This window comes from Trachemys scripta, chromosome 20, assembly GCF_013100865.1.
Source record: "Trachemys scripta elegans isolate TJP31775 chromosome 20, CAS_Tse_1.0, whole genome shotgun sequence".
NCBI classification, from domain to species: Eukaryota; Metazoa; Chordata; order Testudines; family Emydidae; genus Trachemys; species Trachemys scripta.
Window position 1 is genome coordinate 2,106,224 of NC_048317.1, and position 26,613 is coordinate 2,132,836.

Sequence of the window (26,613 nt, forward strand, 5' to 3'; positions counted from 1 at the left end):
TTCACCGTGGGGCCCTGATCTCAACTGAAGCCTATAGGTCCTACTGGAGTACACATACATAATAATAAAGCGAATTGTGTTGCACTAGCTATTACAGAGATCAGGATTTAGACCACGCCGAGAGCTAGGTCTGGCCAATGCAATTAACGCTAGCACCACGTGAACATGCTAATTAACTCTCCTAGAGTATTCACGTGCACAAGCTGATATTTTCATGTGCAAATGTGCATCTCACAAGCAGCATTTCACCATTTTTACTGACTTTTGAGTAAAAATGCCAAATTTGTCCTCCATGTGTTAGTGTTATTTACTGCAAAATGGGCAAATATCCATCTTCAGGGAAAGAAAAACCGGTGCGTACCTCCTTCCTTTCCCCCACCCCCACCAGCCTTGTTTGTTTACTTTTAAAAATAAAATCACAGCGAGGTCAGGAATGAAAACTGTTTGGCTTTTCTGGGCACTTGTGAGAGCCTCAGTTCTCACTGCTTCACTGGTGGTGAGAAGGATTGTTTCACACAACGTGAACAAGGGGGAAAACTCTGCTTTGAAATATTAACGAGTGTTTGTTCTGAGGGTGGCTGAGCTGAGGCTGACCTCACTGTGGTTTGTTACTCAGGGGAATGGTGAGCGGAGGTTGGTTTTCAGGATATTTTCCTAAGGTTATTTCTTTTCTGATGCTAGTTTTTCTTATTGCAACCCTGAAAGATTGTCTTTGCCCCGACTCGCCTCAAGTGCCAGGTGTACATGGAACAAACCCTGGGCTCCACACGCTATTACTGTATCCCCACTTCTCTCAATAGTGCAAGCCCATTTCCCCATTTTATTAAAATGGAAAAGCTGTGACAATTATTTTCATAATTAGCTGGCTCTCCAAATTAATGCCAATTACACTGTGTAATCACGATGAAGATTATACATTAATCAACCCTTCCCAAGCTAGTTATTAGGCTCTGTAAGTAATGATTGTGAAGAACGTATGTGAAGAAAAGACACAGGAGCTAAGAGAGGAAACCACGCCAATCCAGGGGAAAAGGCAACAGGGAATTTCCAAAGGGATGTACAGTAGTTGTTCTTTTCAGCACATTTGATTAGACTGAAGAGATTTGTCGCCAGTTGTTCACCCCTCCCCCCCCGCCCCAGGTCTCTGTGTAAAAGATTATTCTGTCATATATGTTGGCTCTCTCTAACACCTTAGCAAATGCAGGTATATTTCACATTGCCTCTGTCCCAATGCGTTCTTCAGCCAGCACTGTAACCAGAAATATATTAGCTGTGCCTGTCTCCTCTCTCATCGCCTGGCACTAAATTCAAGTTGCTGGGTGGTTGCACAGAGAATCCTTTCTTGAAGTAAAGCCTCTTCTATCCAAATGGATGTCTGGAGTGTTAATTTATTTGGGATCAAACACTGATAATCCGCATACCGAATCCTACTGTATTCTATCACACTAAGACACACTCAGAACCAACTCTGAAAGCTCTGAGCTGGGCGAAAACACAATGTCAGCCATTTGCTAATCAATGCAACATGAAGCCAGTTCAGTTCAGCATAATGCTAGAGAACAAAATTCTGCTGCTGAAATGTGCTGGGTTGAAAACCTTTGTGCGAAGGGGAAGGGATGAGCCTCACCAATGGGTTTTATTTTTATTATTGTTCATTATTTCTGCAGTAATATCTGTGCTTTTGGAGCAGTGCAGACTTGTATAAAGGTAAGTCCTTGCCTTCAGAAGCACAAATTAAGGCCCCAATCCTGCAAATGCTTATGCCTGGGAGTAACTTTGCATACTCGAATGATCCACTCATGTACGAACAGTTTCTGGGATCCTCCTATATGTACATACAAAGTGTTACTATCCCCATGTGCAACATGGGGAAACTGAGGCACGAAGAGGGCCAAGAAAATGAGCTGCCCAAGAGCAGAGAGTGAGTGAGTGACAAAGCCATTGGTGAGCCTCATCCCTTCCCCTCTGCACATTTGCTGTTCTCTGCTGTTTGTAATGGCATAAATAACTAAGCATCAATGTCCCCCCTGCCCTTCCGCCATGCACCTCTCCTGCCCCTGCTGCCCCACCCCAGTATCTGGCCCCTGGCTGCCCCTTCATTCAGAGCGCTCTGTAATTGTTTACTTGGTCAGATCAGCGCCCTGACAAGCTGTTCCCCGTTTGACTTCCAAGCTGCTGTGGCAGTGCGAGGCTGAGCTGGTCTCACTAGGTTGCTTGGCCTTGCTGGTTGGGCCAAGGGAGCAGATGGGATGCCATCTCGCAGAGTGAAGGGTTTTCGTAGCTGGGTATTTTTAATGTGATGTTTCAATGAGAGAGATACTCCTGACGATAGATACTGAATAATTAATGTCAATGAGGTGGAGTTTTGCTTTTGCTGGGATGGAGAATGGCTCCGTGGCCCTATAAATATTTCATAGGATAAAAAGGGAATGAGAGGGAGAACTCCAAGGAGCAGTATGGCGTGTAGGCTCACAGGAGCCTCCCTTGGGTTGGGGAAGGGACACCCTTTGCTGGCTGAGCAGAGCAGTACATTAAAACGGCCACATGCTGCTGATATTCCTGTCTGAGATACAAGAGGAGCAAGCTCTGCTAGAGGACAAGGATCTAGGGGTCAGGAAATTCAGAATAAGGGGACCGTACAGCATTGAGGACTGTGGATAGCGTTTCCAAGATCACTTGGTTGCACCTGTCCCCAGTTGGCAGTGACCAGAGGTTGTTGCCAGAGGGTTGTGCTTCTATTTCACAGGGAAATGTCCCAGAGCAGGCCCTAATGACCATGTATTCACAATCATCATCACCATGATGTCAACAGAAGCAAAGGACTGAATTAGCCAGGGAGACTGAACACCTCTAGAGATGGGCTGTTGATGGTTGGGGGTGGTAGGAACATTCATAGATTGATAGATTTCAAGGCCAGAAAGGTCCATTGTGATCATCTAGACGGACCTCCTATATAGCACAGGCCAGAGAACATCTCCGACATAATTCCTAGAGCAGAGCTCTTAGAAAAACATCCCATCTTGATTTTAAAAATTGCCAGTGATGGAGAATCCCCCACAGCCCTTGGCAAATGGTTTTAATGGTTAATTACCCTCATTGTTAAAAACTTATGCCTTATTTCCAGTCTGAATTTGTCTAGCTTCAACTTCTGGCCATGGGATCATGTTATTTCTTTCTCTGCTTAGACTGAAGAGCTGTGTAATCGAGTCACCCCTTAGTCTTCTCTTTGTTAAGAGAAGTAGATTGAACTTTTTCAGTCTATCACTATAAGGCAGGTTTTCTAATCCTTTAATCATTCTCGTGGCTCTTCTCTGAACCCTTTCCCATTGATCAACATCCTTCTTGAATTGGGGGCTTCAGAACTGGACACAGGATTCCAGCAGTGGTCGCACCAGTGTCATATATGGAGGTAAAATAACCTCTCTACTGCTACTCGATGTTCCCCTGTTTTCTGCATCCCAAGATTGCATTAGCTCTTTTGGCCACAGTGTCACATTGGGAGCTTGTATTCAGCGGATTATCTACCACAATGCCGAGAGCTTTTTCAGTGTCTCTGCTTCCCAGGATAGAGTCCCCCATTCTGTAAGCACGGCCTGCATTCTGTGTTCCTAGATGAGTACATTACATTTAGCTGTATTAAAAGGCATATTGTTGGCTTGCGCCCAGTTTACCAAGCGATCCAGATCGTTCTGAATTGGTGACTAGTCCTCTTCATTGTTGACCACTACCCCAATTTTTATGGTACCTTAAAGACTAACAGATTTATTTGGGCATAAGCTTTCGTGGGTAAAAAAAAACACTTCTTCAGATGCATGGAGTCGAAGTGGGGTTTTTATCCGCGAAAGCTTATGCCCAAATAAATCTGTTAGTCAGTATCCACAAAAACAACGAGGAATCTGGTGGCACCTTAAAGACCAACACGGCTACCCCTCTGATACTTGGTACCAATTTTTATGTCTTCTGTAAAACATAAGAATTATCTGCCCTAAACTCAATAAAATCATGTGTCCACCTAGTTCAGTGTCCTGTCTCTAGCAGCTGGTGCTGGCCACTGTCAAAGAGGAAGGTATAAGAAACTGATAACCTGCCCTTAGAGTAATTTCCTTCCTGTCCCCCAATCTTTAGAAGCTGGTTATACCCTGAAGCAGGAGAGTTAAGAGCCCTTCCAAAACTGGGGGAAGTGTGTGTTTGTTTTTTGAATCCTTGCTATATCAACTCTGGACATTATTGCTATTCATATAAATGCTCCATTTTTTTTTTTTTTTTTTGCATCCCACTAAGCTCTTAGCCTCAGTGACATCTTGTGGCCATGACATTCGCAAGCTGAATGTATTGTGACAAAGTTCCTCCTCTAGCTTGGTGGGTCCTGAACTTATTGGCAGATTTTCTTGCCTCATCATCTGATTCACCATGTGGGTTGGGGAACAGCCCAGAGACCTTCCCCTCTGGGAGGGCCCACAGTCCAGGTCAATTGGGAGGTTTGGGGGGAACCCAGGCCCACCCTCTACTCCGGGTTCCAGCCCAGGGCCCTGTGGACTGCAGCTGTCTATAGTGCCTCCTGTAACAGCTGCATGCCAGCTACAACTCCCTGGGCTACTTCCCCATGGCCTCCTCCAAAGACCTTCCTTATTCTCACCACAGGACCTTGCTCCTGGTGTCTGATAACACTTGTGCTCCTCAATCCTCCTTGCACTTCTTGCTCCCAGCTCCTCCCACTCACACCACAAACTGAAGTGAGCTCCTTTTTAAAGCCCAGGTGCCCTGATTAGCCTGCCTTAATTGATTCTAGAGGCTTCTTCTTAATTGGCTCCAGGTGTCCTAATTAGCCTGCCTGCCTTAACTGGTTCTAGCAGGTTCCTGATTACTCTAGTGCAGCCCCTACTCTGGTCACTCAGGGAACAGAAAACTACTCATCCAGTGACCAGTATATTTGCCTCTACCAGACTCCTGTACCCCACTGGTCTGGGTCTGTCACAGTATATTGTGCAGAAAAATCTTTCCCTTGATCCATTTTAAACATGGTGTGGGGGAAGTTTGACCTGTTAAGTTACCGGCCTGTGGATGAATTAGGGAATGTCTACACTGCAATTAAACACCCGGGCCTGGTCTGTGTCTGCTGACTCAGGCTAAGGGGCTGTTTACTTGCTGTATATACATCCTCCTAGGGGCTTCAGTCCCAGTTGCCATCAGCCTGGCACTCTTGACCAGCACCAAATTAATATAAACATGTATAGACAGTGTGGTTTGGACCTGGAAGGAGGAGGCATGTAGTTTCTTAAATACCAATGGAGCTGATAAGGTGTCTGCCATCTATAACGAAACATTGTAGAGGCTTTCGTAAATCAAAGAGGAAGGCTTGCTTCCAGCTATTGAACCTGGAGACCATCTGTTACCAGCTGCATTTGCGGAGCTCGTTCATTCATTAAGTGTTTTGATTTGCGTGTTATCACACAGAGTCAGGTTTGTGTGTCTTACCAGGGCTCTTTAGGGGCAAAAGATTGTTCCTACATTGCCGAGACAAGGATATACAATTACATAATTTACGCCCTCACTCAGTCACTTCAATTAGAGAGGCTGCCAGTGGGGAATTGAGGACAAGACTTACAAATGCAGAGCCAAGAAAGCAAGCGATACCATGACATGAGCTCGCTGCCGTTGGGGAAATGTAATGGCATTAACAATTTCCAAACATGGAAGAGCATGCGTTCAAGCCGTGCATTATTGAGCAGTGCAGGCTGTAGTTGTAGGCAAACGCAGAAGTTTCTGCTTGTCTGAACTAAGGGCTTGGAGAGCCAAATTCAACGAGGACAAAAAAAGATGGGGCAGAGGAAACTAAAAATAAGGAATGACAAAGAGGGAACTTAAGGATGAGCAGAAAGCAGCTGGAGATTTCACTCCCAATTCTTATATTAATTATAATTCTGCATTATTCACACAGCACAATAACGGTGTATGGTAAAAGTCAACACACTGATTGCTTCATTGGTGGAGAATCTAAGACATAAGACATCACAGCATGGCAGGAGATAGGGCCCAGAAGGGGAAGCCAAGGCAGCAATTCCTGGTCACTGTCAACTTGAACCATGTTCAAGTTGGTGACTTAGAATTTAAAGGCTCCAGACTTTGTTCCCAGAACTCTGCACTAGAGCAGGGTGGGAAACGATTTAACTGCTTCAGGAGGAAAAAAAAAAATTTGTTCCAAATGGGGACAAAAATTCAAAATCTTAAAAGAAAAAAAATGGTGAACCAATAAGGTGAACAAAATTTCATTTTGGTTTAATTTTGACCATTTTAAAAAAAGTTTACTCTTGTTTAGTATAAATTAGCTAAAATTTCAAAACAAAATGTTGTTTCAAAACAACTTGAAAAGCAAAAAATTATTTTTTAAAATGTCAAAATTTCCCATTTTGATGACTTTGACCCTTTGTTTTTCTTTCTTTTTTTTTTTTTTTTTTTTCAAATTTGGAGATTCACTGAAACTGACCCTTTCCTTTGAACAGTTTTGGTTTTGACAAATTGGTGTTTTCCAGCAGAAAAAAATGTTGTTGGAAAATTCCTGACCAGCTCTCCTTATGCTCCACACCCACTTTATTCTTATCCTCCTAGCAACAGCTGGTTGGAAAATATCAATTCTGTTTGATGGGACGGTTTCTTAAATGTGTTTTTCTTAATTTCATTTGAAAATGTTTCAATTTTCAGCAGATTTTGAAAACCAAAATCACAAACAAAAGATGTATTAAAATTGTAATTGTTTGATTGTGAAAACCAAACATTTAAATCAAAAACTGAAAAAAATTACTGAAAATGTTGCAGTTTCCAGTTTTTCATGAAAAAACAAATATTTTGACCAAAACAAAAATGTCCAACAAAAATATTTATAGTAGTCAAAATGCCTTTTGTTTAAATGGAAAAAAAATTCAACCCGCTCTATCCTGGCCTCTGTATCATTTCTCTCTGATGTTGATTGAGGCTGAGTCACCTCTAATCTCAGATAGTCAGGGGAAGGGGAAGGGGAAGGAAAATGAGGGATGGCAAAACAGGGCGGGAGAAACTTACGACAAAATATTTCCGGAATTGTTACTATCTCTGAGCATTCCTGGTTTCAGCCCCAACATAGGCCACCAGCATCTCCCCAGCAGTAAAAGGGGAACCAGGGAAACCCTCCTTCTCAGAGAGGCCCCGTTTCTTGTTTTTAGGTGTCGCCAGAATCTGACTTGGCTTCCCTGCCTGCCGTCTCTGGGCTGGGTGCTCAAGTCAAAACAGAATGTGCACAATCATGTACACAGCAGTGAGCAGCTGGGCTCCCAAACTCCCCTGAGCTTCCTAGGGAAATTGCGAGAGGCCCCCCCATGCAGTTTGGAAGATATGGAAGTTCCCACTCGCTGATAAATCCAGGGGAGACATGGCTGTAGCCAGTAGTGTAGTGAGCATAAATGCGGGTAAAGGGAGATTAGTTTACCTATTTCTTTTTTTACCACTGGCTGTAGCCCTAATGTAGCTTTGAAATGTGTCGGCTTTTCCCAGGAGTTTGTCTCTGGACACGCTGTGGAAGAGGGTGCTCCTGAACCTTCATGTTGTTGGTAACTATTTTGGTCCTGTCTTGCAGGAGGAATTTTCGAGTATGCAGATGGCCCCAACGCCCAGGTTATGAGTGCCGAGGAGCAAGCCTTTAGATTTTCTGCCAATATTATCAATAGAAATAGAACTTTGTTGCCTAACACAACATTAACCTATGACATTCAGAGGATACACTTCCACGACAGCTTTGAAGCCACTAAGAAAGGTAAGTAGATAGCATGTTTCTCCATCTGGTGAAGAATTGGCTGGAGCAGAGGCCGACTGCTCTCTGCTCACCTGTTGAACATGTAGCCAGGAGCTTGAAGGTCTTTAATGGCTTTATTTAATTATTTATTTTAAAAATGTCATCTCTTCTACCCATTTTCATTTTACTCCATGTCAGCTGAAGCTGCTAAGGTTCAGATCACCTACAAGTGACTGATATATGCATGTGGCAAAAATAAATCTCTTACGAGTACTGCGATCAGCGATGGTAACAAGGCACTGCTGGAGACATCATGCATATACCCACTTGGATGACACCTTTGGCAGCATCCTTCCTGGAAGTACATGACCTGGTGTGCATGGCAGGGAGGGAGATTAGAACCTACCTGGAATGCTATAACAGTGTGCCAAAGGTTAACAACACTGGGCTCCACTGATACAGGTAGACCCCATAAAATCTTGGCCCTGCATCTCCCAGAGGAATCTGAGTAACCACTGCATTCAGAGCTGCTCATATTGCTTTCTCTGAAGTGGGGCTTACACACAGGTCCATATTTTTGAAATAACCTGACCACAGTGAGAAAAGGTGGACAGCTTCAGGAGCCTCAAGCCAGCCAGACTCGAGCTTCCTTGTCTTCTGTAGCCTGTGCACTAGTTTCTTTATTAAAACAAACACACAAAGGAACAGGTGTTGAAGCCCACTGTATTTTTCATGCAGATGTTTCCATGTACTTGAACTTCCTGCAATAGGAAATTCCAAGATGCCACCAAAGGTGTTGATGGCAGAAACTAAAATAATCCTGACTCACTCGCCGGGATTCTCCCACTTCAGGTGGAAAGTGGCCACCACTTTACTGGATTTTATGAATATCTTTTCCTAGAATCCTCAGGACCATTGTAGCACCCAGTCTGTGCAGGTCCATTGCCTGTTTCTACAGCTGAGTTGACTGAGGCACCAAGCGGTCAAGTGAATTCCAGATCAAAAGCCTTGTAAATCAGACGCTCAGCCATGCATCTCCCGGCTCCTTATTCTAGGCCGGTCACTAGACTGTACAACTCCTCCATCCGCTAACCCTAGGCAGCTAACCTATTTCTCTTCCAACTCGAAAGTTTGCAAGGCTCTTGAGCAGCTCCACTTAGACGTGATATTAATGGACTATGACAAGTAAATAAAGTTATGTTTTTAAGCCTCTCCTTCATGTTTAATTAATATGCCACTTCCATTGCTAGGTAAAGACTGAGAACTCTATTCAATGAAACAGAGTCCCCCTATCCTCCCACCCCCCCACACACACACATGAAAAGAAGGGTAAAACATGAGCATTGAAATGATGGATTGTGCCGTTATTAAATGCTGCTTGCCTGTTGTGGTTTGTGTGGATGTGCTATAATGTTGGAGGTGACAGTTTGGTGAACTTTTTAAAAGCACAGAAGTGTGGAATAGTAATGGCGGACCCTAAAAGCTTAGAAATTGGATCAACATGGAAGAGTTGGTCTGCCCACCACCTATTTCTAGTATAGCGGGATTGCACCTCCCTTCGCCCCACCGCCGCAAGTCGTTCTGGTTATTGGATGCCAGTTGCTTTGAGCTGCGAGGGAGTGAGGTCCGGAGGGCGGGAGGGAGAAACTGAATGGCACAGCAAGTGCTCTGGTTGTGTTTGACCTGTCAGCTTGTGAAGGTGATGGATTAGCTTCAGCTGGGGGGGCGGGGTGTGGGGGGAAACCTGCTCAGCAAAAGTATGACTCTGTCCGAATTCACAGACCAGAGCGGCATCAATAGACAAAGCTGGTAACTGATTGTCACAGAGTCTACCAGGAATCAAGGCTGATATTTGCTTTTTTCAGGGGGTTTTATCTTGGAAGTTCCCCTAGGTTTTGTGACCCCTGCACTGTGCTAGGCTGAAGTGTAAGTATCATGTTTATCTTCACTGAAGCATTAATTTTTTGCTGGATGTTAAACCACACAGGAACCAACGGAGGGGCACTTGTGCGCGTGCATACGTGAGTGTGCAAGTGACCATGTATGTGCGCACACTCCCTACCTGGCAGGAAGCAGTGTGGTTTCTGACTTACCAAATGGAATGTAGCTTGTACACCACAAGATGCAAGCTTCTGCACAGTGTCGGTGCGATGTTTATAACACAGGTGATGACGTTCAGTTCATTAGCACCCCAATCCTGCTCTCATTACACCAGAGAGAACTTCCACTGACTTCCGAGAGCCTTTTGTCTGAGATGCTCGTACTGGACCAGGCCCATAAAGGCCAGCTTATTTCATTTGGTAATTTATCTAGTGGTTTCCCTACACAGAGGATAAGAACCTAGTACTGCCAACGGCTAGCAGACCTAGTCCTTTGAGCCTTATGCTTTTTGTACTGAAGATTTGGAGTTCTGTCCCCTCCGGTGACCCCTGGTGTCACTTCCATACCAAATATGATTGAATTTCTGGCCCCATTGTGGCAAAACTTTCTGGCTTCAGTGGGGTCAGGATGTCACCATATATCTGATAACTCTCGGAGCAGAGCAGCATGGAGGAGTACAATACCTTGCTATGGGGCTCAATCCTCAATCCAGTCCCCATGCAGCAAAGCATGCAAGCAAGGGCCTGATATTCCGGCGGGTGACTGGCCTCGCTGAGCTCCGTGTCAGCTGGCATCCCAATAGAAAGGGGCTGTTCACGTGTGTAAGGGCTAGAGGGTTAATGCTGTAAGTGTTAGTAAGTCTCTCAGTCTAAACCATGGTCACTGCTGAGCTTGACACAGATAAATATATTTTATTTTTAAAAAGTAATTGCTGTATGCATTTCAGAATGAAATAATTTGCGTGTTATTTAATGTAACGATGGAGTCAAAGCCCCAGTCTACGCTAAGCATCTGCAAAATATCTGGGTTTTAAGCTTAAACCATGCATTCACAGTAAACTAAATGAAACCTACAAACCAAAATCCAAAAATCTCACCAGCCATCCACCCCTGTTCTCTGGCCACTGAAAATATATTGAATAAATCACAGATCATTTTTGTATGGAAAGAGAGGTGTGGGGGAGATGCTTCCAGACCGCCAATGGCTATGGTAAGTTTCAGTCGCATGGGATTCAAACCAGTAGGGAACCCAGAAAAATGGGCATTGTTTATCATGCAAATAGGAATCAATCCTTTTTCATATTGAGCTGATTGGGAAATAAGTGGTTTCTTTTTCTGTGAAAATTTCAGGTTTTTCTTTAAAAATCCCAACCCCCAAACTCCCATATCTAAGGTTTTCAATTTTTTTAATGCAAAATTTAGAAGAAAATTGGTGTTTTTAATGAAAATTTCAGTTTTGTCAAAAAGCCAATTTTCATTTTCAAGACAATTCAGTGGGAATTTTTTGCCCAGCTCTATATTTATACCAGTCGCTGCCCAAGTGACCATCACTGCAGGGCCTAATTCTGTTCTCAATCGCCTTAAGTAGTAATCACTCCTGCAAGTAATTCTGCAAAGATCAACGGAACTCCTTGCTAAGGGCTGCTTGGAGTAGGTGAAGGTGGCAGTCAGGCCTCGGAGAATGTCTCATCGCTGGAGCTTGGCTTTATGGTCACTCTTTATGAGATAGGAGAGGGCTCTGTGACCCAGCGCTGTTGATAGGATAGTGCCATTAACTAAAGACCAGTCAATATTATTAACATGCAGAGCTGGGATTAAAAAATGAAAGATTTGTGCATAAGGAAAAAATCCCGAAAATCTCAAGACTTTGTACGTTCCCTCAGCTGTATCAGGCTTGGATAATCATTCCTTGATCTAGAACCTGACCTGTCATCTCTCGTCTGTCTATAGAACCTTACCTGCCTCTCTGCCTCTCCTCTCTGTTCCTTTCTTTTTTAATATTTATATTTTGGTTGGTACCCAGAGGCTTCTGTCTGTCTGTCCATCCATCCCCATACATGCCGCTCTATCTCTCTCCATGTGCCAAGACAAAGCACCAGAGTTTTGCTGTTTGTGATAGGACTGAATTAGTGACACGCTCTGCGTGGGCTTGCCTCCCCCAGTGTTAATCAGTCCCAGGAGGGATATTGTCTGGTGTATTGACAGCCTCGATCCCTTTCTATTCCAGCCTGTGACCAGCTCGCCCTGGGGGTTGTAGCAATATTCGGGCCTTCTCAAGGCTCCTGCACCAATGCTGTTCAGTCTATTTGCAATGCACTGGAAGTCCCCCATATACAACTTCGGTGGAAGCATCACCCTTTGGATAACAAGGACACTTTCTATGTCAACCTTTACCCCGACTATGCTTCTCTCAGCCAGGCCATTCTGGACCTTGTACAGTATTTGAAATGGAGGTCAGCTACCGTTGTTTATGATGACAGTACAGGTAGGTGAAGGGGGAGCGAAGCAGCTCATTTATTGTGGGTTCCGTTTCGGGACTTTTCCCATGTGGAGTAAAATCGTGTTATGTGCAGTGAGACGAGTCCTCACGGACAGATCCGAATTCCTCATGAACTCACAGCAGAAGCGCACGGGGTTATTTGGAATATGTCTAAAGCTTTTACAGACTTGTCAATGGGGCTAGCCTTCATCACCACGGCTGCTGACGAGGGCCAGATGAAGGATGAAGTTCTCTGCCTGTGTAAACTGGTGCCACTTCACTGAAGGCAGCGGCGCAGTGTCAATTTACATGAGCAGAGAATTTGGCAGGTGGTTTTGCCACTGAGGGCGCAAAGCTCCCGCTAATGGCATAACTGAGCCTACAAAGCCTTTGTTGTCTGGCTCATACCCTAGAATGCACCTTACAGACGTTTGCAGGTAGAGGGAGCTGATGATAGGGGAACAAAGCCCAGCAAAGCACCTGCGCTAAAGATAAAATCATGTTGGGTCGCTTGTTCAAGACAATTTCACGAAACCAGCTAGTTTCCTTAGGGGAAGTGCTGAGAAGAATGCCGTGTGACATTGCTGTTGACTAATGTGGCTCCCTGTATATTCCCCTCCGTGACATGTTCAAATGCACCTCTTCCATTTTGCACGAGGACACTTGTCATTGTCTCTCCCTCCTTTGCAACGGCCTTCTATTGGGTTTCTTCTTGCACCGCTAGATCCCACTAACTTTAACCAGCTGTGGCCCGCACGGCGCTGTGCTTTCTCCAGAGGAAAGAAATGAGTGCACGGGTAGAAAGAAAGTCTCCGATTATTTTCTTTTTCTGCCCACAGTTATGGCCGTAATATAATATGATAGAGATGAGATTCTTCTCTTCAGATTGGAATTAATTACCCCTAAAGGCTCGGTTTGACCCAAGTCTCAGTTAATTGGACTTTTTTTTCTTTTTTAATCTATACACAGTAAATGAAACAGATTTTGGAGTTGTTGGCTGGCTGGTTGTCATGCTCTCTCTTTTCCCTAGAACACAGGCTCTTAATTTGCAGGGGCATGACCCCAAAGCTGTAGGGGGTCATGACTGTCCTGCTAATGCCACATGGCCAAATGGTAGGGGGAAGGGCGCATCCTGGTTAGATCTCAGCTAGATGGAAGGTGGGTTATTAGGAATGGGGTTTCGGATACAGTAAAAGTTGGAAAACAATTGCCGTAGATGTGATTGAAATTTAAAACCACAGGCCAGCTGCATCCTTTATTTCGGTAGACGTTAAAAAAATGCTAAATATTGGGGGGTGGAGGGGGAAGGGAAATTATTTTGTGAAATCAAATTGTGAATGAAAATTAACAGTTGCCCAGTAAAAGTGTGTGGAGGAACCCGGAGCCCAGTGGATGTGGAAGGGACCCGCTGCTGGCAAGAGCAGCCCGCCCTGATAATGCTGTGGGTTTTGTCTTTTTGAAATGCTGCTCTCTAAGGCCTGATACGGCTGCAGGAGCTTATCATGGCCCCATCAAGGTACAACATCCGGCTGAAGATCCGCCAGCTGCCCATCGACACGGAGGATGCCAGGCCCCTGCTGAAGGAGATGAAGAGAGGCCGGGAATTCCGCATCATCTTCGACTGCAACCACTTGATGGCAGCTCAGATTCTCAAACAGGTGAGCTCCGGAGGGGCTGCAGCAGGAGGGGTCCTTTGGAAGGTGGGAAGCCTCTGGGAATTCATGCTCATGCAAGGATGATAATCCAGCTGAGACACCTGTGGTGTGCCCCTGCAGGTAACGTCCTTTACAATAAATATGGGACGTTTGCAGTGGCAAATGCTTTGCTTAGGCTCTTTTTGGCAATGTTCTGAGGCTATAGTTAAAGCGACTTCCCCTACTCATGGTTTTTACATCTGAAAATCACAAGTTTTGTACAAAGAACTATGCTACAAGGGTCAGGTTGCAGTGCAGAGCACACAGAGAACACCAAAGTTAGGGCTCCATTGGTAACCCCAACTCGGCTCCCTTGTGCATCGGTATTAAAATTAAGGCTGGCCACACCATTGCTGTCAACATTTTTTTGTTGCAAAATTAGTTTTTTGACTAAATGAAAATTTTCAGGAAAGTGTCTGATTTCTGCAGGAAATTTCAACTTTTCTTTGGGGAAAAAAACCCAAAATAATGAAAAGTAAAAATTATCCACTTCAGGGAGGGAAAAAAATCCAACCAGCTCTAGTTAGGATACAAGGCCAGATCCTCAGCTGGTAATAGTGGGTGCAGCTGCTTTGGCTTCAGTCTTTAACTATATGATCACATGCCATTTCCTCTGTGCCACGCAAGCGGCTCTCCAGCCCTCAGTGCGTGAGTGCAGCACTTGTTTCTCCCTTTGTCAGCCAATGTATCAAATCAAATTCTGCTCTTGGCCACTTTTGTCACTGTTCATTTAGCCCCGTCCCTGCACGAATGTTGTATTACTTCCTGGTTGCATGTCATCTCTCCCATCTGTCCTGCCGCAGGCCCTGTGAGCACGCACACACGGGGACATTACACGAGATGCTACATTTTGGTAGGAACTGCTGCGAGGTACGCGTGTACACACACAGCTAAGAACATTCTGTAGAAAGCTACATTTTGGATAAGATCTGTGATGTACGCGTGTGCGCATGCACACACATACACACACACACACAAGAAACCACAAATTAGGTCACAATGGAAAGTCCAAGATTGCCACATTTCTGGGTCCTTTTATTGCTATGTTGGGTAATTCTCCGAGTGTGAGCCTAGATGTCAGTGATTTCCCATTGACCAGCTTTTTTTCTGCTTCTTGATTTGTGTCTCTCACATGCCAGCAGGCCTGGATTTCACCCCTTCCTCTCCCCCTTAGGTACATGCCATTAGGGTAAGAAATGTCTGCTCTAGGAGAGTTAAATCACACTTGTATTTGCTGATTTTTTTTATCCCAGCCCAGGGAGACCCAACATATTGTTTAAATAAACGTTCTGCCCTTGAAGGACTAAGCAGCCCAGCACATCGAAGAGGGAATTCTGTGCACTGCAAAATGAGGGGAAGTGTCCAGAGATCAGAAAGCCAGGGAGGGATTATTTAACGAAGTAATGAAAGGAATCCTCATCTCCTGTCTATTATCTTAACAGGCTGGCTGTATTTGGTGCTGTTCACTTATTATGCAATTTTTGATAGTTTATTGTGCCATCTGCTCTGTTCATCAGTGTGGGTAAAGAATAATGGGAGCTTGGGGGACGGGGGCATGAAAGGTTTCTTGCATGTGGGTTTTTTTAGGAAACAAAAAACAGGGGTATTTACTTATAATCCATAGAGCAGTGGTTCTCAACCTATTTACCATTGTGGGATGCATATGCAGCTCTCTATGTGTTATGGGGGTTGCATCCGCATAATAATATATATTACCTGTGTGGCCCTGAGGATGTCACATGGGCTGCAGCCGTGTGCTGATTGGCCTTGAGAAACACTGCCAACGAGAATTGCTGGTTGTCCAGGATCGAGCACCAAATGACCTTAAGAGCTCTGGAGAAATGTTACAACCCCCCTCCACCCGCACCTCAATTGGTGTCTGTGTGTTTTTGCAGAGCACTTATTTAATACTGGCAAAGCCCCCTGCTGTGTACCAAGCTCTCCCCATGGCGTCTGCCACAGTCAGTGCTCATATCTGGGGGGCAGGGGGGTGGATTGAGGAGTGGTGATAGCTCCAATTTTTTCCTGCATCTTTTCTGACTGGCAGCAAGTATGAATCTGGCATGATACTGGTGAAATGGAGCCTTGCTCTCTGCAGGAAGGGTTATGGAGACCGTGAGTCCAATCTGCTCGTCCCCTGCAACTTCTGCAGGCCTTTACACCAGTGCAAAGTGACTGTCAATTTCCACCAGATTAGAATGGCAGGGTTCTGTTCCCACTTTGAATTAGTGGGGCGGGAGGGGAAGAAGACTGTGCAAGATACAGGAACAGCGCATCACGCGTCATACGTTTGTGCAAAAGGGATATGATTCAGAACCAGACACTTTCTGTTAAACAATAGCAACTTTTCTGTATTATTCCCTTCTGGGAGACTTTAGCAAACATGCCAATTAAACCACACGCAAGCCTGGCCTACAGCTTTTGCTCTGAGTTCACCTATTGCACTGGACACATTTGGCATGCAAAGCAGGAGAGGAATCCTGCCAAGCTGCCCCATTAAATAACATAGATATAGGACACGTTTTCCAAAAGTGACTCCTGATTTTTGGGTGTGCAGTGTGAGATGCCTTAACACCGTCTGATTTTCAGAAAGTGCTGAACACCTGCTCTCTTCAACTCAGGCCCCTCGGAGGTGGCCCAAGTTGGGCACCCTGGATTACGAGTCACATTTGAAAATCTGGGTCCCGGTCTATTTAACACAGTCATTAAAAATGTCCCCATAGCGATTATGGCATCAAGGCAACTCATAGTCACCCTGGGCAATCCTTTTAAACCCCACTAACCCACGAAGGACTATCCCAACAGCTTCAATAACACAGATAGCACATATAAGACGATCCCATTCCCAGGAAGCAGGTGTGGAGTTTCTTGGGATAGCACCAGGGAGTTAAAGTATTTGCTGTTTTATCCTCTTGCACTATAATTTCACTTGAGAAAAGGCTTTGTTGCCAGGTATGTCTGGTCTCAGTCTTTCTGGTCACAAGTTTACAATCACATCTGTTCTCTGAACTCCCAACTTTCTCTCCCCTCCTCCTTGGCCGCTGTCTGTGAATGGATTGCGGAACTCCTATTCTGCACAGTTCTACTTTTACTACAGCTCCCACTCTCTCTCCTCCTGGTGTTTGTTGATAGCCTCTCTACCGTTCTGCGGGTTGTTTTTTGCTTTATTTCTTTATAAAAGCAGAGGCATTTTCTGCCTTCAGACTCATGCATCACACCAGCATGTGATGGCAGGATTGGGCCCCGGCACATTAACATTTACCATCATGGATGACTCAGAGAATTACAGCCTCATTGCTCTGGGTCGAAATCTTCTGCTGATACCAGAGACCTGGTTATTTTTGCATTAATAGCATCATGTTTTTTAAAGACATCCAGGTCAAGGAATGGAATTAAGGGAAAACTTTGGATTCTGGGTTTCTAGGCCCTGCGATCTGGATTGGCCCGTCCTCTCCATGTTTCCTAACCCCCTGCTTCTTTTCAAACTGTCCTTCTCTTCCTCTGAGCTAAACTCTGCCCTAGTAATTGTAGCAGAACCAAACAGAAAGCAGAGAGAAGCAAACATCCCCCAAGGTCAAAAACCCAAACCTCCCTTCTGTTTGAAAACATTTCCAGGAGGATTCCTTTCCTAGATACACTAGGGCTGTGCCCTGTTGCAAGGGGACTGGATTTGGTGATTTACTCCAGGCTCTTTCTGGTCCAAAAGATTCAGTGATATGTATCGTAGAATTATTCATTCAGTCTAGTTTTATTAATATCCATCACGGCAATGATGTGTGGGAGTCATCGTTTATATGGACTCCTGCTTCTTGGTCTGCCCTGATCCCTTTTGCATCTCAAAGATTAGCTGTAGAAGGAAACACTAAAATATTGCATCCATTAACTGGACACTGCTTTACAACCTGTGCTTCAAAGATGCTGACATGCGATTTCCTCCAGACTAAAGGAGCTAAGGCAGCTATGAAAAAAAATAGCTATTTGTTTCTCTGGACATCTGCAGCTCCTGCTTCCTGCCAGAAACTGTCTCGCCCTTCATTCCAGCCAACTATTAAGATCTACTGCAATGCTTCTTGGAAATAGTAAACATTGCCCTGGGTGCCAGATTTTGCTCTGACTATTTCTGGAGCAGTCCTTTCAGCCCATCAAGCAGTTTTAAATGTATACTAATTGATTTGACTTCATTGAGAGAATAATACTGAACGGCTGAGTGGCTTCCCTCCATTCTCCTCCCCCCCTGGACTTTTTCTGACCCCCAAAATATTTCTAATTAGAGTCCCAAATGCTAATTATAATCCTCCGTTGATTATGTTCAGAAAAAAAGGGGAACAGCCGTTTTTAAAAAATGAGTTGTATGAATGTGGTAGGCACCAAAGACCCACACTCCCCGCGACAGATGGAAATACACAGCAATGCCAATACAAATTTAAGGAATAAAAAGCTTTACATTTTACCTTTTAAGATCAACACAAGGCAGCAGTACTCTGGTGGTGGGCTGTTTGTCTGCCTAGGTTCCTATAATGTTGCCCATCACCATGGTATCCGGACGACCTTCCTCAAGAAGTAAACACAGCCATATCTTTCTCCCTCTGTCCCAGCCAGGCCAGCAGCGGCCAGCTGATTGTCAGTGTTAGGATTTCACTGGTATAGGACATGTGGGGATGCCCAGCAGCGGCGTAGCGAGCACCCTCCATACCCTCCGACCGGAGGGGGCCCCGCAAGGAAGGGGGCCCCTAAAAGTGGCAAAATAAATACCGCATTCCAGTTTCTGCATTGTAAGGGGCCACACCCGGACATATGTTTGGAGAGGGCCACTGTTCGGAGGGGGCCACGTTCTTTGTTGCTACGGCCCTGATGCCCAGGTGTTGTAGTAAAATCTCTGGATTTTTCTCACTGCTGGAGTGCCACGCCCCACTGAAGTCAATGGGATCTGAATGTGCTCAGTACCTGTTTAAAACAGGCCACAGGGGTTGTAGGGCTTGATTCAGCAAAGCATGTAAGCATATGCTTATGTCCCAGGAACTTAAAGTTAAGCGCATGCTTAAGCACTTTGCAGAATCAGTCCAGCATCCAAATGTGTTTCCTGTTTCATCTCTCTGCATGTATCAGCCCTTCAGGTGTTTTTCTTTCACTGTTTCTTCTAGACAGTTTTACCAGACATCTGGCTAACCCTCTTTTCCCCCCACTCTTCTTAAGGCTATGGCAATGGGAATGATGACGGAATACTACCACTTCATCTTCACTACTCTGGTAAAGTATCAAATCAATGCAACTCCTTTTCCTATCCCCATGCACCGGGAATGAAATGTGAGCAGGTGCTGCATGTAGTCAGCGAGCCGTACGGAATGCTTTTTTCTGGGTGTGTCATACAGCTCCTGGACCCTGGAGGGGCAGGGTGGACCTGTATTAACAGAACAGTGACTAGGAGGTTTTGGTCTAAAATCATTTATTTTTTCATTTAAACCGGCCTTCTCATTGAAGCATCATGTAACCGTTCATGTTAACAGACACGCTGGTTCCCCTCTCACGCACGCTGCTTTTCATCAGTGTAACTGCATTTACTTGTCCAGAGTTACTCCACATATACACAAGTGGCGGCAAGAAGAGAATCAGTCCCGCACTATTTATTCAACTTCTTTTCCTCCCATCATTTTGGTCTCGGTGCAACGTCCGCATGCTCAGCTTTCAGTGTGTGAGCAAAGGGCCTTAGCCATTGTGGATGGGATTTGTGGGTGCTGAAATTCAACAGATGTTGGGAACCTCTCTGCTGAGGCACTTTTGAGAACCACATCCTAACCCTCCTTGCTCTGGTAGATATTTCGACACGGCAGGTTTATTTTGCATGAGAAGAATTCAGCTTGAAATTATCTTCAGTCTTGTTAAACATGGGCTAGTTCCCCTCTGACTCCAGGAGGCATTTTTCTTGGCATGTGTTTTGTTTTTGTTTTAATTTAGGGTGTTATTGTCTGGGACTCTCCTGAATTTGGCATGATGCTAAAAAGACTCATGTATCTTTCCCCTTTAGGAAGAAACATAATAAACTAACCCTTAAAATTTGCAAAACTTATTTTTCAAATACAAAAGACATTTTAATTACTCCTACTGCCATTATCTATTCCAGGCAGCTTTAAGCAGTTCCCAGATAACCTCCTATTAATCAGTCCCAGCTGAGCTCATAGTACATCTCATGTGTAGGTAAAGCCTGGGGGGGGGGGGGAAATGATAATAAATTAATAGATAAGCAATCACAATTAATGCCACTTTCCTGAAATAACAGTTATACCATGGGAGAAACGTTTTAATCTATTATTCCTGAAGGCAGTGTTTTCCTAGCTTACAATGCGCATTCTCCAGTGCTGAAAACCCTGGATCACCATTTAGCATGGAAAGCTTCACCATTGTGACGAACAGCAAACCTGAGTTCAACATGTCAGGCCCCCTCTTGATCTTCCGTCTAACAGAGATGGGAGCCGGGAGCCGGCAAGATGCCCCGCGAGGCTGTTGTCTGGTGTCAAGCATAGCTCCTGCTTCCATATGAGTTAGGGTTTGATCCTGCACGGGGCTCAGCACCCTCAGCTCCCGTTGGGGTCAGCGGGACGTGGCACCTCTAGAAGTGGCTCCGCAGCTTGTAGGATTGTGCGGCGCCCGTACAAAGAGACGTCTCCCTAACGCAGCTGTTTGAGGGTAGTCCAGGAAAGCTGGGCACTCAAGCTACGGAGTGTCCTTAGAATCCGTGCACCAAACTCAGAGTGAAAGAACGTGCGCAGGGCAGTGTCTCAGGTAGGCGCATGCACCAGGAGAGGAGCTAGAATAAAGGGGGAAGAGGGGCTGATGTTCTGCTGCGTACTCCACTCATCCAGCTGAGCTCAAGATCTCTGCTGCACATTGCGCGGCTCTGAAGAGGGCTAAGGCTTAACGCTGATGCAATCTGTAGCCGTGTGTACTGCGAAGGGTGAGTTCAGTACCTGGAGGACTCTTACTCTGAGCCTGAGTGGGAAATTGCACAGCGGAAGACTTGGGGCAGACCTGATTATTAGGCATTTAAATTAAACTGGACTGGCTTTCAGCTGGTGCTGAGCTCACCCTACTCCTGTGAAACTCAGCACATCAGGGAGGCAGGTCACTTTGATAAAAAGAACAGGAGTCCTTGTGGCACCTTAAAGACTAACACATTTATTTGGGCATGAAGCTTTCATGGGCTAATGCTCAAATAAATGTGTTAGTCTCTAAGGTGCCACAAGTACTCCAGTTCTTTTTCCGGATACAGACTAACACGGCTGCTACTCTGAAATCAGTTAGTTGTGTTGAAACAGGGAATCAGGTGCCTGACTTTCTTATTATTACAGTAGCATCTGGAGGCCTAAGCCAAGATCAGGGCCCCATGGTGCTAGGTGACATCCAAAGCCAAAGAGCTCTGCTGAAGTCAAATGGGGGTTGTCAGTAACCCTAACCCTAACCCTTTCTGTGTGTCTGCAGAGCAGCTAACACAATAGATCCCTGATCTCTGCTGGTGTAGACTCTCAAGAAGCAATGTCTGTCATGGAAGGTGGAGCTTCCGCTAGGAACTTTTAGCTGGGAAATGTCAGGGGTGTAAAAGCAGCTCAGTAACTCTGAAAAGCAATGTTCCCGAGAAGGGGGGCAGGATGAATCTGAAGCACCAGAGTCTGTGACGGAAGGAAAAGGGAGATGAACTGGAAAATGGAAACAGATGCTCCAAGTTGCAGATATAGGAGAGGCAGGAGCAGAAGGTCTGGGAGGAACTAATACGGTGATTTTTTTTCCCTTGCAATTTTTGCAACTCAGTTTGAATTCTTAATTGTCCTTTTATCTCTAGAAGCTGGAGAGTCAGATTTCAGCTGAGATTTCAAATGGGCTGGAGGAGAGTGGAAAGACTCAAGTTAGCTTCCATGGTTGCGAAATCAGGCCCTTGGGGAAGTGAAGGGCTACAAGAGACGCAGAACAGGAGATAGTTACACCCAGAATATGGGCAGGGTGAGAAAGGAGGCCAGTGCTGGAGGCATGGCAGAGAGGGGAATAGAGAGATAGGAGGTCATGGAGGTCAGTTGGAGCTAGCTGGATGGACTTTGTCATGTACAATTAAAGCTGTGGAAGTGAATCTGCTGCCTCAGAAATGAATTCACCACCTTTTCCCGAAGCACTAACAGATACTCTATGCCTAAAAATTCTGATTGCTGGAAGAATGAGGAATACGAAAACTGTTCCCCTGGGGTCGAGCAACAGACTAATAAACCCATAGTCTGAGATAAAGATGATCTTAACCATCCAAACCCTGCTGCGATTAAACATCCGCACTCTGAGTTCAGTCACCTGGCACCATTTACGAGAGGACACTCAAGTCTGATTTTCAGCCTGCTCTTTAACTAGATCTCTGGTTTTCTACCTAAAATGTTGCAGGTGAAAAATGGACAATGTAATTCTTTGTGGGTGTGATTGGTGACTGGACCTGCAAACATCTACATGGCATCAGCTGTGCACTTTGAGGGTGCAAAATAGGAGGCCAGCATTTAAAAATAAAAGCAGGCCCTAAAGGCTTATTAAGGCCCAAAAGCTGCAATGATTCCCAGTTCTTCTACTGAGCGTGCAGTCATAGAGGTCTGGAATGCGCTGGTTTTATCACACACTGATTACGGTTCTGCATTTGGGGCCAATGCTCTGTCAGCTGTTCCATAAATTACAAATTCTGCAAGCGGGAGAGTGCGCCATCAGGGTCATTACACAGGGTCAGCCTGTGACCAGGGCCGGCGGTTCCATTTAGGTGACCTACGCAGTCGCTAGGGCATCAGGATTTGGAGGGTGGCAATTCTGCGGTGGGGGGTCCTTCCGCGCTCCGGGTCTTCGGCAGCAATTCTGCGGCGGGTCCTTCACTCGCTCCGGGACCCGCCGCTGAAGTGTCCCGAAGACCGGGAGCGCGGAAGGACCCCCCCTGCCGCAGAATTGCCGCTGAAGACCGGGAGCGCGGAAGGACCCCCCACCTAGGGCAGCAAAAACCCTTGCGCTGCTCCTGCCTGTGACTTCACCAAAAACCACATTTGCATAGCTAAGCTGGTTCCTGTTGGGTGTCAGGAGAGATCAGTGTCCCACCAGTAAGATGCACAAAGATCTCCAGTCCTTGTTTCCTCATTGAGAGATTCCCTGTTGTCTCCTGGATGAATCCCCTTAAGGAGTTGCCAAGCCTATTCCTAAACTCGATACCTGCTTGGGCAAAGCTTCCGTACCAGACAGCGCTCTGGCCTCGCTAACTCTTCCCAGTGCTGCTCTTGAACAGCTAACAAAATCCAGCAAATTGCTACGTGTGCTATTAACATCGCCCAGTAATCTCCCAAACTGCGTCTGTGTGTTTGCAGTATGCTGCCTATACCGGCACACTGGCCAATGCAGGAAACATGATGGTCTGTTCTTTAACTCACCCTTGGGCAGAATGGAATTGTGTGGCTGAAGTGGTATATTGTATGGACCATCTCTCTCCTGTATTGAGACGTGCACCCAGTGATCCCTGCCTCATTGCACAAGCAATCTGGGCCAGATGACTCACACAGGGACTGCCAGAGACTATCAGACAGAAAAACGAGACTTCACCAGCAGGGGATCGATTAACAGTTAAAATATAACCCAACTTTTCAAAATCCCTTCTGGGAACAATAAACGTATACCCATCCTTATCGCTTCAGCCCCTTTGAGCCATAGCAGGGAGACCTCATTACTACCCACAATAACAAAGCTTTGCCAGAAAACAAGGCACTGGCCCGTGTGGGTGGACACTGAGGCTGGGATTAATAGGGTGGAAATTCCCCCATGAACAGCCATTCACTCCACATTCCAGAAATGCTCTCTCCTTAGACAGCCCCTGTCACCACAGCGATAAGAGAGGGTTTACGAGGAGAAATGACAACAACAGTCTCTCCCTTTCTCCCTTCCCAGCTGGAAAGAGAAATGGCTTGCTGAGTTCCTAGGGCTCCCTGTGTTTGCATGTGTGAGTTGTGTACGTGTGCAGGGGACAGTGTACGTGCAGAAACTGTTGAAGTTGAAGAACTGAGTCTTGTCTCTAGGCCTGAGAGTGGCTGGATCCCAAGTTCTTTCTCAGGGCGGTGAGCTCCATAGCCTGGGAACATCTGGTCCCCTGCACCCATGAGTCTCCCCCATTGGTGTAGAGCTGCACCGTTGTGCGGGATTATAGCTGTCATGGAGGGAGAGGCAACCACAGGCAGCTAGAGCTCTTCCCATGGAGGCCTTTGTAGGTCAGGCGACACACCCTCAACTGTACTATGGACTCAGCAGGGAGCTCTCTAAGCGGCTTATGTGAACCCCCTGCTGCAGTAGCAGCTGGCCCTGAAGCAGGTCGGACCACGTGCTTGTGGGAAGCAGCGGGCGCTGCTCTGCTGGGACACAGAGCAAGATTTAATCTGTGACTTGGCTACTTCCTTTGACAAACTCCTCCATTCGATCTGGGCACAGAAGGGGGTACAGTACGCTAGGTGGGATAAAGGTGCGTGGAGTTTTCGTCGAGCAGGCATTTGAAAATTGCCATCTTCCCTAAATACTGCAGTGGGCTTTGCACGTGAATACGGTGTGAATAACGCGGCAGAGAATGACTGAATGTGATGGAGATGAACATACTTCCCAAATTACAGCCTAGTGTCAAACTCATCCCCAATTTGCACTTTGGGTTTTTGACACTGAACGAAGAACCAGACACCTGTTGGGTTAGCTTTGGGGGTCAGCCAGGCTGTTCATCTAATCTTGTAGGGTTTTGTAAATCCCTAAATCAACACACCTCGCACATGTCCCGTAGATCTAGGAACTTCACCTCATGTCATTGCAAAGTTCCCTGCCTTCCACACAACTTGGGGGTCCCCTCACTTGTACTGTTAAAGACTATTTACATAGGGTGACCAGACAGCAAGTGTGAAAAATCGGGGCAGGCGTGGGGGGTAATAGGTGCCTATATAATACAAAGCCCCGAATATCAGGACTGTCCCTATAAGATCAGGACATCTGGTCACCCTATATTTACATCAGTGTAGCTGACCCCTCTCAAGGCCAGGGGTCATTTTGCATGCGGCCTGCCCCCATTAGCCTTCTCTTGCAGGCCCTTTGAGAACTCCAGTGCAGTCAGTCTTGTGGCTAACGGCACCCCCACCCGGGGACGGTTTAATAACAGAAATGATTCAAACAAGCCTGAGGATTCTTAATAACCAAAATGGTTCAAACAATCCCCCGAGAGACCCCAGAGGGAACCCCGTACCCGTAACACAAAAGTTCATACCCAGCCTGGTTTAGTTGGCCGCACACCGAGCTCTTCCTCTGTCCCAGTGCGCTGCTTCACCCTACTGCTCTCTACCCGGAGGCCTCGGGCCCCACCCAGGCGTGCCTCGTCAGTAGGCAGGGTTGGCTGGCCTCAGCCCTGCAGCCCTCAGGGACGAGCTGCCCTGGTGCAGTCAGTAATAAAGAATCATGGGGCTGAGGTTCCAGAAAGTGTCATTTTCCATAAAGGAAGGAACCCCGCGGCATTTTAACTTCCCAGCAGGGACCCTTTTCACGGCTCACATTTCACCCCAGGTCTGGTCCCTGACAGGTCGAGCGGTGTGGCACACTGTGGTAGTTAAACACTGACTTTGATGAGACAATATCAGGGTAAAATCGAATCCGGCAGGGAAGCCAATGGATATGTATTACAGTAGCACCTAGGAGCCCGAGCCCTGTCCCAGGACCCTGTTGTGCAAGGCGCTGTACAAACACAGAACAAAGAGACAAGTCCCAACCCCAAAGAGTGTACAATTCATGACTGGGACAAAATAAACCATTTTGTTTCATTTTGGGGTGTTTTTCATCACGTTTTGTGGTGTTTTTAGTTAATCTAGTTTAATTTCTAAACAATGTCATTTTGAAACAAAAAGTCAAAACAGAAACTCAGCACTTCCTAGAATTTGGCCCAGGAGAATATGTTGCATGCAAACTACTTTTTTATTGCCTCTCATCTGTTTTAGCGAATGAATCAACAGAGAGATGGTAGGAATGGGATGATCTGGGATTACAAAATGAATAACAGTTGCAGAAACGGTTCAAAATAAAATATGGTTAAAGCGACTCATTAAGCAGATTATTCCAGGACCGAAGCCCCCTCCTGATTGCCGTTCTCTGCCGCGCTCATTCACGGTTCCCTCATTTGTGAACTCCCAGGAAACCTTGTTCAGCTTCATCATCCAGGCAGCTTCCAGTTCCCTTGGGTGAGCTGTTCTTGTTTTTTGCCGAGCTGAACAGCTGTGGTGTGTGCCTGGCGTGTCTCGGATCCAAAACCCATTCCGATTTGTTTCTGAGGTTTGAGCTACAGACCTCCCTGTACTGAAGTTAATATTCAGATGTGGCAGAGCCAAGAGATGCATTAAGGAAGTGCGCTAACGAAGGACTGCAAATACCCCCTCTCTCCCTGCCTGCCAAGTGACAGCTTTGGGCGGGTTGCCAGTGGAGCTAAAGGCTGCCTGGCTTCTCTGCCTCTCTCTTTTTTTATTGTATAAAGGGCACACTCATTCATTTGCAGACTGTGTAGACTGGTCCTAATGTCAAGAAATTCATCTTAGCTCCTTTTCTATAGTGATCTGCAAATTGACATTCCAAATTTGGAGTTATTCTGTCATCCACGGCACCGTCCAGGACTCAGCACTCAAAGCAAATTCTCCAGGAAAAACCGTAGGGAACTTTTATAGGATTAAACTCAAATGCAGAAACAATGCCTTTTAAGACCTCGTTCTGCAGGGTGTAGTGGCCAGGTGCCAGTCTCAGGGC

General features: G+C 45.9%; 1 protein-coding gene across 2 annotated transcripts in view; it reads left to right on the plus strand.

Moving 5' to 3' along the window:
* GRIK3 (glutamate ionotropic receptor kainate type subunit 3) overlaps positions 1-26,613 on the plus strand; it is a 225,830-nt gene that overhangs the window by 119,091 nt on the left and 80,126 nt on the right. For both annotated transcript variants that reach the window (XM_034754116.1, XM_034754115.1), the window contains exons 2-5: positions 7,607-7,783; positions 11,870-12,127; positions 13,598-13,779; positions 19,009-19,062. In XM_034754116.1, coding sequence (XP_034610007.1) covers positions 7,607-7,783; positions 11,870-12,127; positions 13,598-13,779; positions 19,009-19,062 — 671 coding nt within the window. The remainder of the gene's footprint in view (positions 1-7,606; positions 7,784-11,869; positions 12,128-13,597; positions 13,780-19,008; positions 19,063-26,613) is intronic.